The sequence below is a fragment of the Xylocopa sonorina genome, chromosome 10, assembly GCF_050948175.1.
Source record: "Xylocopa sonorina isolate GNS202 chromosome 10, iyXylSono1_principal, whole genome shotgun sequence".
Classification (NCBI taxonomy): Eukaryota; Metazoa; Arthropoda; class Insecta; order Hymenoptera; family Apidae; genus Xylocopa; species Xylocopa sonorina.
Genome location: NC_135202.1, coordinates 5,407,192 through 5,420,818, shown reverse-complemented (window position 1 = coordinate 5,420,818; position 13,627 = coordinate 5,407,192). Strand labels below are relative to the sequence as shown.

At 44.8% G+C, this 13,627-nt stretch overlaps 1 protein-coding gene across 4 annotated transcripts in view; it reads right to left on the bottom strand.

The window, feature by feature from the left end:
- Window positions 1-13,627, bottom strand: part of Mub (poly(rC)-binding protein mub) — a 123,174-nt gene that overhangs the window by 9,074 nt on the left and 100,473 nt on the right. For all 4 annotated transcript variants that reach the window (XM_076902273.1, XM_076902272.1, XM_076902275.1 and 1 more), the window contains 2 exons: window positions 3,695-3,791; window positions 3,267-3,546 (listed from right to left, as the gene is read on the bottom strand). In XM_076902273.1, coding sequence (XP_076758388.1) covers window positions 3,267-3,546; window positions 3,695-3,791 — 377 coding nt within the window. The remainder of the gene's footprint in view (window positions 1-3,266; window positions 3,547-3,694; window positions 3,792-13,627) is intronic.

Below are 13,627 nucleotides of genomic sequence, written 5' to 3'. Positions count from 1 at the left end.
GCGGCGGAGTGCAGATCTTGGCCGCGGGAGTGCTTGTGGGGGGCGGTTGGGGGGGTGGATGATAACACGATAATAATTATGACGACCAAGTGGTGAACAGGTACAAAGAAGTAACAAATCGGGATATATATGATGAGTATATATCGGTCGCTATTCAAATGCAGTAGTATAAAATATATATATGAGTGGCAATCTGGAATAAAATATAATATGGATTATAATTCGTAAAAAGGGGGAAGAAATAGAGTGTGAGGAGGTTACGACCCGCGTTCAGAACGGCTAAATATATATACTAGACACTCGTGGTGGGTAGTCGTGCTATTTCGAGGGGTAACGAAAGGGGGCGGGTTGGTAATTTGCTCGTTTTTAGAGGGGTTCGTTTGGACGCGCGCTATTGGACGCGTTACGATCGTCTCGAATCTCGTCGACGACTACGTTAGTACCTGAATTGTTCTCTTTTTTGTTTTTTTTTTTTTCTTTGTGGTTGTCAGTCGTAAGAGAGTGTCGCCATAAAAAGTAGTAAGAGGTATTAGTCCCATAGCACGATATCATTATATATAGTATACGGGGAGCTGCGTCCGTGAATGTTTATTGTTTCTATAAAGACGCAATGATCAGCAGCGAGGGAACGTAAAAATTAAAATATAAAAGATGCGACTGTGGGACACTTTTGGCGAAAGCTAAAGTGAAAATAATCTTCGTTTTTTAACGTAACGATTACGTTGTATTATTAATTCCAATCGCGTGATTTAATCTACTTTGTATGGAATGCATTTCCGTTTTTATTTCGACTGAAATGGCTCGCGTGCGTTAACCAATTGGGTACTCCTAACGAGTCTGATTCGTTATACAGTTTCTGTGCACAAACGAAATTGACTCAGTGACATGGTAAACTAAAATATAGGTCGATGTTCTCGTGTTTGTCGAATCTTATTCAGTGTATAAAAATATAGAAAGGAAAAGAAAACATAGACAGTTATGAAACATTTAGCGATACCCAAGTGGTTAGGGGTTGGGGTTGCATAAACCCTCTGTACACGTCCGTTCTAATTAAGAAAATAGAAAGTCAGACGTTAGCTAAGTTCAGACACGATTAAATCCGAACGAGCTTTCGCCAAAAACGTCACCGACCGAAAAGAAACTCTGTATCGTCGAAAATCGAACAATCGAGGGGGTGGTTAAAAGGGAATTGTAATTGTGATGCATAATTGCTTTCTGCGGGACACTTCGGGATAAAAATCGTCTAATCAACGGAACAACATATTGCTGGAATCGTTCGACTACGTGTCGTATCTGTCATCGTGATTGTATATATTCTTTCTTTTTCTCAAAAAAATCTTGTTTCTATTTCTTTTTTTTTTTTTTTTGTTGCTTGAAAGGACAGCCAGCGACAAATGGGAAACAGATGTTGAGCGGAGTTGTGTCTGCAGGATACTCAGGGTACTGGACCTGGAAAGCAGGACCTGGAAACAAAGGATTAAGATCCTCTTCCGTCGTGGTAGACGAAGATGTCTTCCGGCGACTCCGCGTAGACGGTGTGATAAATCCCTGGTACGCGTCGCTGCGACGTCTCTTCTCTGGCTATGTAACCTTACTTCGCTACGAGAATATCTCACCTGTATCGCTAGAGAGACCGAGGTGGCGGTCCACTATACGCGTTGCACGTACGACGGACCTAAAGTAAGGAGCACGAGTATTTTTCGGCCGCTCGAGGTCACCGTCAAGGTCACCGTTTATCGTGCATCTACGTTCACCGTCGGGGGACAGACACTAAAAACCGAAAAGCGGACACGGGGTTACTCGGGTGACCTTGAGTGGCTTGCATGCGTGGCCCGGACTATAGCCAGCGAGGGGTCCCCTCTTTCCTTCACTCGGACAACATTTACAGAGAGAAGACTCTCGTTGCTGCACCGCCACCTCTTTCGTGATACTTTTCTGGCGTCGATGCACCGGAGAGAACGACATACTCAAGCGATCACCTGTTTAAATCAAACTTATACGGTAACTTACAATTAGAGACAGAGCGTTTGCGCCGTCGCGTGTCTTGTCCCTGTGGACGAGGAGCACGCAACGTCTGTCTGCCCGCTCAGAATCCGTGCAGCTACAAAATTGGACAAAGATCAAGACAACCCCGTGTGGCAAAGATCGAACCGGGGAAAGAAGTATCCGCGGAGTCATTGTAACCAGCGCGTCGCCGCCAGAGGCAACAGTAACAGTAACAAACATGATGGGAGGTGTCGCGATGACGGCAATTCGACTATTCCCTTTAGTCTCACTGATCACCTTCAAGACACCAAGGCTAAGAAAGGTCGATTACGGTAGGAACGAGTGAAACACAAAAAAAAATAGACAGGCGAATCGGGGGTTTTTTTTGGGGGGGGGGGGCGGTTCTCGTGGTGTTGGTGAAAGGGGGTGGCTTTTTCTCCATCGTGGGGCGGCGGGCGGGGACGTGTAAAAAATGTTTACACCGGTGACATATACACAAGTCGAGGCGATCCGACGATCGTCCGTCGTCAGGGTCGAGAGGGAAAGAAACCAGATAGTTACGGGGACTTTTCTCTGGGGCTGGGTGATGGTGATGTGTCGCGATTAATCGCAAAACGTAGCCGGGACGAGTTCGACGTACGTACCGATGGGGATTAATGGAACAGTTCTTAAATAGTACTCCCTCGGACAGAGAGAGAAAGACGAATCTGATTGAAGGAACGTTGAACGATTACTACTGTACAGGATATATATCTCCTAGCATAGATCAGTATTTATATTTTTAGTTGCACATTTTCAGTCAGATATCTGAAGGGATTTCTAGAAGCAAACTCAATTTCTAGAAAACTATCAAGTCACGCCTTCAACCTGTAAGTGAACGATGACCAAGAGATGGCTCCAGACTCGAAACTTGGTCCTCCACTCTACTCCATTACCATCCATCATGAAACGACACTGGCTATGAACTCGCAAGTACGTTTCATATGGTAATGGTACGTGGATAAGCCTAAGAGAAGTCCCATCGCGGGACCCAAGCAATATCTGAACTGGAGGAACAAGTATTGCTTTCATCACTTGAGCAAGCTAACGTGGGTCCACGAAATACTTTTGCCTTGTCGATACTTCCGTTGCAACTAAAAATGAATCGAGTGGACTGATCTAAGTAGAAGACACCTCAGTGCACTGTTTAAAGAGCGAGATACGTTCAATGTTCCCCGTTTCTCTTTGAATACGACGGGGCAAACCGGAGCGACATCGAACTCCAGCGCCACGGTACTCACCTCATGCTGATGAGATACTGTGCCAATGCCACAGCGTCCGGATTTCCTGTAATAGTGATCGTGCGATCCGTTGCGCCACCCTCTCTCTCCTCGCAGTTGCTGATTCTGATCATGGCGCCCGAGATCTGACGGATCTCCGCGATCTTGGTGCCACCCTTGCCGATGATGCAGCCGATCAGCTCGTTCGGCACGGTCATCTCGTGCGTCTGATTGTTCGCCGCTGGCTGTTGCCTGTTCGTGTTGCTGGTGCGCAGCTGGCTACCAGCGAGCGCTGCCAGCGCTGCGTGACAAACAATTCGCGTGTCTCTTTTAACTGTACGTTCAAGTCGAAGTCTGCGCTTCGTTTCTTTTTTTCTTTTTTTTCGCGGTTTGTCGGATGTGTTTTTGGTTAAGAATGGTTGAACGAGGGGAAATGATTGTTCACGTACCTGCTGGATTTAGTCCACCGGTATTGGCAGGTGTGGCAAGGCCCCCGAGGCCAAGAGCCGCGAGCCCAGCCAACGGGTTGCTACCAAGCTTGCCCATCTGTAACAACGACGAACAAAATCCAACGCTCAACAAAAAAACACCAATCGCCGCAATGGATGATCGTATTAAGAAGTGCTTCAAGGGGTATACGAAGACACCGAGAAAATATATCTAAGAAGGAACGTATCGATCTGCCTGCTTCCTCGCGCGTCTCACATTCGAGGATCGTCGATTGGACAAGAAATGAAATAAATAATTAAATAAATAAAAATACAAGACCAATCAGTGGTAAAGTAGAGAATCGATAAGAAACGATCAACGAAATAAATAAGTGAGATGAGTTAAGCTATATCTATGTATGTCATCGTTCGTACAAATGAAATTGTAAAAAGGAGAGAAAGAAAAGAAGAGAACACGAAAAGAAAGAATTCTCTAGATTCATCCACCCCCTCGATGATCGATCGATCGTCTCGGATTCCAGGCTCGTGTTAACGCGCGATTCTTTTTTCAACGTCCGCTCTTCCACGGTCTCTTCGATCTCGACCAGCAGGGTGTCCCGACTTCCTGGGGCTCGATCCAAAGAAAAGCATCGACTTTCCTTCGTCGCCTCTCACGATACGTTCTCACGTCTCTCAATGCTCTTTTCGCTCCTCTTTCCTTCGTTTGCTTCGCAATCTGCACATAATACGTACTGCACGCACGTGGAACTAAAGACACGGTGAAATTATATCCGAAGAAACGCAAGATAAGTCCATGGTACGTTGACGCGCGCGACATTTATCGGATGAAGAGTTTTCCGGAGAATTTGACGAAAACTAAAAAATTCTGCCAATGAGGAGGTGATCGAACAAATCGATGACTAACAATAGAAGATTAATAGAAGATGTGATCGTATCACTCTCTAACTTCGCTTTCGTACGTATTTCCAGATGATTTTCAAAACCAGTAGAAGAATTAACCCTCTCTAATTTTCCACCTAACTTATGAGGCTGAAAATTGCAGTCGATTATAATTTCTTATTTTGGCACTCGAAAAGGGAATTCTTTTAACTGAGATTCAAATGTATTTAATAACGTAACTACTTGAACGTAACTACAAGAATTTCTGATTTTAAAGGGTTAGTTGCAAGTTACTTTTTCTAGCCAAAAAATTCAAATAAAAACGAAACGAGAGAAAGAGAACTACAGTTCACTATTGCGATAACAGAATGAATGTTTTCCAGTTCGAACAGTTTCCTTTATCGCTATTCTGCTAGCAGACTGGTCGCGAGCATGTTACACGGGCCTATATGTACAGCAATGTGCAGCTTGGTATTCTGGAGATCGCTTTGCGCTATTAGGGACCGGAAGCCGAGGAATCCAGGACACTTTGTGATCTGGCCGGAGAATACGTCTACACACGTACGACGTGGATACACGTCAGAGGTCGGATCGAACTCTCGATTCTCCCAGCGAATCCTCGCTGGGGAATTAGTCGATTGGTCGGCGGTGATATCGGTGGCTGGCTAAATTTATACGTTATCACGGGGCGAACAGTGTGGAACGACCTTTAAGGGGACTGGCTAGAGAGACAGACAGAGAAAGTAGAAGAGATGAGAAAGAGAGAGGAGAGCGCATCACAGCATGCATCTACGTATCTTCTCCAATTCGACCATTTTCATCCCCCTTATTTTTACGGTGGTTCGCTCGTTCGTTTTTTTTTTTGAAAGCTTCTCGCTAATTGTATCATTTAGAGAAAATTCGTGGAACAATTTCGAGTTGAATTTCAATTTTCGTTACGTTTGGAAAGAATGCAAGATTGGTTGGCTGCTTTTTGCTCGCAGTCGTCGATTACACGGTTGCTTTTCGATTTGAGCGTTCGAGTTCGAGCTTCGAGTCAACCGACCCATTTTTCTATTTATACTGGCCGCGTATTAATTATGCGAAACGAGCCGCAGTTCGGAATTATTCGCGCGATCGATAAGTTCGCTTGGGCCGCCTCGAAACTTCACCAGCCTCCAGCCTCTCGCCAGAGACTTGATGAACTTCCGCGAAATTTCATGCATACTACTCGTCCCACCTTTGGCATACTTGCGAGGAGCAGCTCCCGTTCGCTTCATATTTTCCGGCTCGCCAGTTCGAAGATGACTCGTCGTTTTCGCGGTGAATATCAATTTTTCCATTTAAGCAGAGGAATTAACGCGGGTCCTCTCGCCTTTCTTTTATTTAGAGAACAGCAGAGGATAAAATAGAAAGTCTAGAATGTTTCACGCTTCACCGATCGCGTTAACCGTTTTATTTTCGCGTGCAATAATTAGGAACAAAACGATCGCACGGTGCTCTCATTAATAATTCATCGTCCGCTAGAATTTTTTACGACTCGACTAAAAAACGCTTCGTACGAATCTCCAGAGACTTTGAAAGAGTATTTTTCGCGACAATCGAAGTAAAAAATAGTTTTAGAAGAATCTTGCCAATTTTCTACAAATTTCACCGACAATTTTGTTTTCCATCGCCTTCCACATTTCGTAAACATTTTAATCGCGATTAATCCAACGATCCATTTTCCATATTATTTCCAGCCACTCGATGGCTGCCTATTAAAACACCACTCATTATCCAGCCACTAGAATTTTCAAACCGTTCAAGCAGCAATTCCCTGACGAACTCATCGATCGTTCCGCGGTCCAACGAAACGGCGAAACACGCGAGGCAGATCGCACAGCGCGGCGAACCAACGTAAAATCCCGCTAATTACAATGGAATTTTCCTCCGTGAAACTCGACTAATTGCTACCGGATCGTAGAACGTGTCGTACGTAAATGCATACCCATGACGATGATACATATACAGTGTCAAAATCCAATATGTAACTCGCAAACTAAATTATGAGTTGAGAGAGAGAGAGAGAGAACAAAAAATTCCTCTTAAAGAAGAAAAACGAGGGGGGGAAAAAATGAAATAAAATAGAAAGTAATGCATTCTCTCTTGCTCCTCGTCGTGAACAGGACGAGATGTCTGGGGTTAAAGATCTAGGACTCTCTTCGTGTATATATAACTGTGTCCTAAAACATGAAAACCGCAAGTATGATTGGTCTTCTATCTGCAACATTATCTAGACTAGCCTACGGTGCACGCGATTGAAAGAAAAATTGTACATTTACGTATATTTATATATAATAACACAGTTTATCGAAATTTGCGAACACCATCGTTCCACTGGACGAACATCATCGACGATAGGAGACGTTGCTCGATAGTGTTCGCAAATAATGTACAGAGACGTTGAAAATAGTATTCGTGTGTCGTACACGTTGAATTGACTCTCTGTTTCTACTGAGGATTTTTTTTATCGCCACACTTGAATGCATATCGCTGAAATTTTATTCTTTTCCGATATGCACACGCTTTCGCAGGGTTTTCAAAGAATTCTCAGTGAAAATTAAGAGTTCCAATGTACGAATACCTTTTCCGGTCACTGTATATAGAGTACATCAGGACGAGTGGTAAAACTGGGCAGGAGATTATTCTACGCGTAGAAATAGGTCAAAAATGTAGAATAAAGCAGTTTCGTTCGAAGCTTCGTTTGCGATAAAATTGAAATTAAACATTTGAGCGCACCCGTGCATTTCGTTGACCTCAAAACGAACGCATTTCACTAGCGTTAACGAACATTCGTTGATTCCTATAATTAAACGTGAAATTTCCACAGCAGAAATTGATTAAGTATTAAAAACATTGACAATACAATTTCGCTCATCAGCTGTTCTCGAATGCACGCGAGTGCGACAAATTTCCAAATTTCTAAAAACCGCGACTTCGAACGAAAAAATGTTATTCCACGTTTTCGACTTACTCTTTCACATGGAACAACCTCTCGAAGCTTTGGAGCAACCACTCGCCCCCAACTACTCTGTATATTTCAAAAGAGACGGAGAGACAGAGGCAAGAAAAAAAATAATTAAAAATAAAAATACCACAAAAAAAAAAGAAAAAAAAGGAGTAGAGACTCAAAGACATGATGTATCGTCACGACGTTGAGAAAAACTTCTACCCTGCTTAAGATGGTGGAAACGTGATGTCAGGGCAGCCCACCCTCGCGCGAACTTCTTGATTCGTAGCTAAAGAGAGTGCTGGAAGCCATGCTGTTTTTCTAATATAGGACGGCGAGAGGACAATGGGCGACTGAGGACCAAGGCGAATAGAAACGTAAACGAAAACTGAGAAACGGAAGACTAAGACTTGAAAAGAGAGACGGAAAAGTAGAAATTAAAAGAAAGAAGAAAAAAAGGAAAAAAAAAAGAAAAAGACAGAGAGAAAGAGAGACAGAGAAATCGCAAACTAACATCGTAGAGATCGACGTCGCTCCTGCTCGACGTTGCTTCAATCGTGGGGGATCGAAGTAACGTCGGAGGAGGCGAGGTGTCGCCGGTCCGACCTCGAAGAACAGGGAAATTAGAGACAAAAGACGCACGAGCGTGTAAAAATACACGAAACGGGATCAGAAGGAAGTCTCTTGCGAAGCCGTGGTGAAGAAAGCGGAAGCGTGTACGTACTTCGAGAGATCGGTTCGCAGCCATTGTATACCTTCTTTGCTCGGGCTCGAAAGGGCCGAATAACGTCGCTCGACGCCGTTTACCCTCTTTACTTCTTGTTACAATACCTTCTTTATACGTCTAGAACGCGTTCTGCGTCGTTTGCGCACGGTCAATTCTTCGTTCTGTCTCTTTTACCAAGAACAATCGCAGAGAAGAAGAACAATTGAAATTGGCTAGATACTCAGGTGAAAACTACGGTTGAAAGGCTACTCGCGGTGCTGAAAGTGAGACGAACAGAGAAATTTTCATTTGCAGCGGTGCTTGGCAAGCGATAAATCGAGACTCTCGTTCGTTTGGCAATTTTTGTCGAGCTTTTTGATAGTGGGCGGACAAGCTTGTTGATGCTCGATCGTGGCAAGCTTGCGAGTAGACACGAACAGATTCGCAGAAGTGTTAAGCGAGTGCACGTACACGTTTCTGGTCATCTTGGCCGTAAAACGGCCTGGTGGTAAGTTAACCCCTTGATTACGATGTTCTTAGGTGAGAGAAGCAAGCTTAATTTATTAATTCATCATTTAATTAATTGTTGCCTTCACTGGAGACACATTGAGCAGATGATAACCGAGCAATTCTGAGGTTACATAAAATTCAAATATTTCGATGATCATTAATTGTTCGTCGTAAAATTAATCATCGTCAAGAGGTTAACCTGATCCAAGAAACCCTTCCAATCGACCCAACTCCATTCACCTAACTTATATCCGCGTCAAAAAACAAATACGTAGTTTTAAACACGTCCAACACATCTTCAAAGGTGGGACTCGTCGGGTTCTGAGGAACGGATCAGAAGTGGAAGACTTCTGATCAGATTTCGTCGAGAAGCACAGAACGTAAACAAGAGAAATCATAGAGACGGTTTACTAAGGACAAAGAAGCCAAGAATCGTAAATCGTGTTCTGTAAGCCAAGAGATACAGACAGAGAGTTAGAGAAAGAGATAGAGAGAAAGTAGATAATGGATAAAATAGAAAAGGCATATAAAGTAATGTATAGTAATTCGTATAGAGGTGTAGAGAGACTTGTCAACCGATAGAGAACTTAGAAAGATATGTATCGCAGAGAGACGGTGGTGATGGGGGTATCGTGAATAGAGTAGAGAAGATATAAAAGCGCAATGTAGTCAAAAAATAATATACCTATGTAAAAATCTACCTTTTCTCGTGCCACGCATGCATACTGGTCTTTGTATATTTGTTGTACAAACTCGCTCATATTGTTCACTGCGTGATACGTCGTGATCGTTCGAGAGACCAAACTCACCCCCGATTAGATCGACTGCGGAGGCGCGTGTCTCCCGTGAAGTGACACGCCTCGCAGGATAAAGGGGGACGCGGGTGAAAGAAGGAACGAGAGACCAACGAAATATGGGAATCAAGATAGAAAACGCACCAGAAACAATGACAAGAGAAAAAAAGAAAGAGGGGGATAGAAAATGAGACAAAAAAATCAGACAAGAATAATATAACGGTAAGACGAAGCACGGAAGATAGCGAAGAAAATTACCAGAACGTAGTAACAGAGAATAGAACAAAGTAGGAGAAACTGGCCCGAGCCCGCGAGTAGTGAAAAGGCAATGGAGCCGTGTGCGCAGTGAGACTCTCGTCGGCCACCTTCTCTCTCGTTTACTGTGTTTCATCTTCGTGCAGATTCGCAAATTTACTCGTTTCATCGTACATACGCTCTTGTCGTTCGCTATAGTCGGCGTTCTAGTTAATCTCGAGTACCGAATGATCGTGGAAGTCGGGCTCCCCGTGTCAGTCGTCGAAAAGCGCAGAGAAACAGAACGCAGGGCAGATGGTGAGGACACGAGTGCACGCCACCCTGAGCTAGGTTTCAACTACATATATAAACTATCTTCGTTAGACGCTGGCAATTTTCTAAATAAACTTCTAAACGACGATGCACTGGATCTACGAAAATGTTACTGCTCGACAGACGATCATCGATGGTCAAGCTTAAACTTTATACGATCTCGCCTCGCAAATGTCGAATCTAGCAACGTTTAATATGACTCTTTCTCGAGGATCGCCCGTTAATAGCAGATTTCATGTGAAAATATAAAAAATTCGCTAAAGTCCCGGCCTCTGTAACAATAAAGAGTCTCGCGAGCTCGTTTGCGCGGCGAGAGATCATGGCCCACCCCCCCAGAGCGAGTCCTCCGCGTCCCTTTGTGTCTGTTCCTTTTCATCCCCGCGTCGCGCAGCCAGTCGGACGCGAATTAAAAATTCTGACGCATACCCAGTTTGCCAGCGCGGCTCTGCTACCGGCTCGGACGGGAGGGAACCCCGAAACGCACCCTTTTAATAATTCAATCTGTCAACAAGCCCCGGGTAGCCTGGCATCCGCGTCGATGTGTTTGCGCGTCGTCCACGCACAAAAAGAGTTCCTAATTAGCAAACGTCGCCGTTAAAGCCGGTAATTATGTTTGCCTGTGCGGCGTTCGCGCCGACAGATAGAAAATTCAGAATCAATTGCTTTGGCAAACGAACCGAACGCGTGCCCCCGCCTCGACTACCCTTCGATTCCGCCCTGTTTTTTTTTTTTTTCACGTCTGTACGTCTGCGCGCCCCTATCAGTCTCGACGCCAGTCATCATCGAGAGGGAAAAGCTATCGTTTGAAGATCGACGCGTCAAAGCTCCCGGCTTTTGCGCGCTTTCTCTCGTCCGTCCGCGTCCCCTTTTCTTCTCTTTCTCGCGTTTCGCGCGCCGAGTTGCGTAATTAAAATGCGTTCCTTTCTGGATGATCAAGCGCTGGAGATTTCGAGGAGGTCTGCGGTATTCTTTGGCATCGTGCTTGGCGGATGTTTTTAATTTCATTGAATCTATTTGAAAATGCGGTAAACTGGAGTTTTTTTATGCACTTTGATTCTTGAATAGATCGTTGTATGATCAAATGTTTCGAGAGATTGAATTCCAGTGTCTTCGTTTTAAAACTACCCCATCGTCGAAACGATGCATTCAAAAATTGAATAAAAAACAGTCTTCAAAAATAATTATCTTCGATTACTCGAGATTTAACTCGTCGAAGCATTCCAGTGCATCGATTCGCCCCTTTTCTACCCCCAAACAACCTGCAAACCTCGTCAAGGTGGCGTTTCATGGCGTCTGCCGATCGACCAGCCGAACGGGTCGCTAATCGTCGTTCGCACGTTAATCGTCGACGGTTTGAACCGTTTTGCGTGGCCACGCGTCCGCGTTTGACCGGATCCAACGACAAGCCATGACGAAGAATCCATCGTGCGACCCGTGAGTAAGCGTTCATGCTAAAGCAGGCTCGATCAATCGTGAGCGAAACCCGACGAAACGCGTTCGTAACCACGTTTCAATCAGGTTCGTTCCACGGGAGTTCTTTCCAGACGCCTTCGCGATGATCGTACTTGACAGAACCAGGAGAAACGTAGCTCGATTACAAACGTGGAAATTGGGAAGTGTAATAACGATACTGAACGAAACGACACGGTGATCACATCGAAGGAACGAAAGAATCATTTCCTCGTTCATTCTCTCCGTCAATTTCATTTTGGTCGCGTTCCACGAGGACTGGTAGTCGTCGAATACGATTCTCGCGAGGAGTATTCACGAATCGACGGGACGCGCGATGACCAAGCTGTTGACCGATTTTTCACGCTGTTATTATTATTATTTTTGGCATCGTTGGTTTGCTTCGAGATTAATTTCTACGTGTTCTAATTGTGGAGCTACTTGGATTCACACGATGACGAGCAATGTCTGACGTCTGTCGAACGGTCTGTCGCAGCATCGAGCAAGCACGAAGCTTCGAGACTGGTCGGACGATTCAAGTAGAAGCACCGTTAAACTTCAAGCTCGATAAACTGGTTTCGATCGACCACTTGACGCTCTCTGTCGACGATTTGCATAATAACGCGGTAATGGCGATCCCGGTGCGGCACAAAGGAAAAACAGTTCGACCGCGATTATTACCATACCGATCGTGAGCTTGAGACCACACCTTGCTCCGTGGGCAAACTTTATGACGGTGGACGGATTGATTTATTCCTCGAGGATTACCGTCACCTATTAGCGGACAGACATTTGATGGTGTGCTGCACTGAACACGCTCGACAAGTGTCGAAACACCGTTTCTGTTCTATTCTCATTTTTCAATTCGTACACGTAGCACAAGCTGTTCTAACAGGTCTCAAATTTTAAACAATCTTCTCGTGTTTCCGTTGCGAAAGGAGTGATCTCAAATTTTAGCTCAGCGATGCACGGTGTTTTACGAACAGTCGTAAAATGGTGAGCAACGTCAGCAGGATTTTTCGAGAGGTTTCATGGTACTTTACAAATCTCAGCTGAATTAAATGAAATAAATATAGAAAACGGAAGACTCGAAGATGCAATCCGTGGAACAGTGTCCGACGACACGCGATCCTCTTCTACTTACTCGCTCGAGCAATGTTCCACGGTGTTACAAAATGAAACTGTCGAGTCGAATTCTTCTTGAACGACATCGAACGATAAATCAGAAACTGGATTGCACGTTGGGAACAATTTCAGCATTTTTTGCTAAAACTTGAGAGATTTATTATCGAGGATTACCATTTCTCAGTGTCGCGAAACGTTCCTGCATAATCACGCCTACGTGTTTCATTCGTCCACGGCAATCTGGCCCATAAAACACCGTGCTCAACGACACCAATGATGCGTTGTCAGTGACGTAAAAACCGTGCGCGAACTGCGATCGATCGAGCGCGATCGAGGAAGTCGATCGCGCGCGAAACGGAAGGGAGCCGGCAGCGGCAGCCGAGGCTTCTCGATTCCTCGAGAGCGTTGAAACCAGTAGAACCAACGGAGGCCCTAACCAGATAATTCGCGCGGCTGTGATCGCGATTATCACGCGTACCGTACGATCGTGTATATCATTTCTGTTCGACATGCAACGAGAAAATAAATTCTCTGTGCACCGTGAAGGACGGCAAGCGGTTCACAAAAGGCGACATCAACCCACTACCAATCGCAAGCACAAGAAAAAGAGGGAGACGTGGATAGATAGAGAGAGAAAGAGAGAGAGAGAGAGAGAGAGAGAGAAACAGACAGAGACAATGTGAGAGTGAGAGATAGAGAGGCACACACACCGAGACCACGACTGGGATGATTGACACAGAGTGGGGTGGACATTGAAAAAAATCGTCAAAGAAACGGAAACGAATGTACCAACGTAGAACAAGAAACAGTCGAGAAACGGCCGAGTAAACACGTAACATACACGTGCGGATCACATAAAAAGCAAAGCGCATACCGCCGCGCGACTTCGACGAGCAACGATCTCTTAATTACAACGGACTCCCATTTCTACA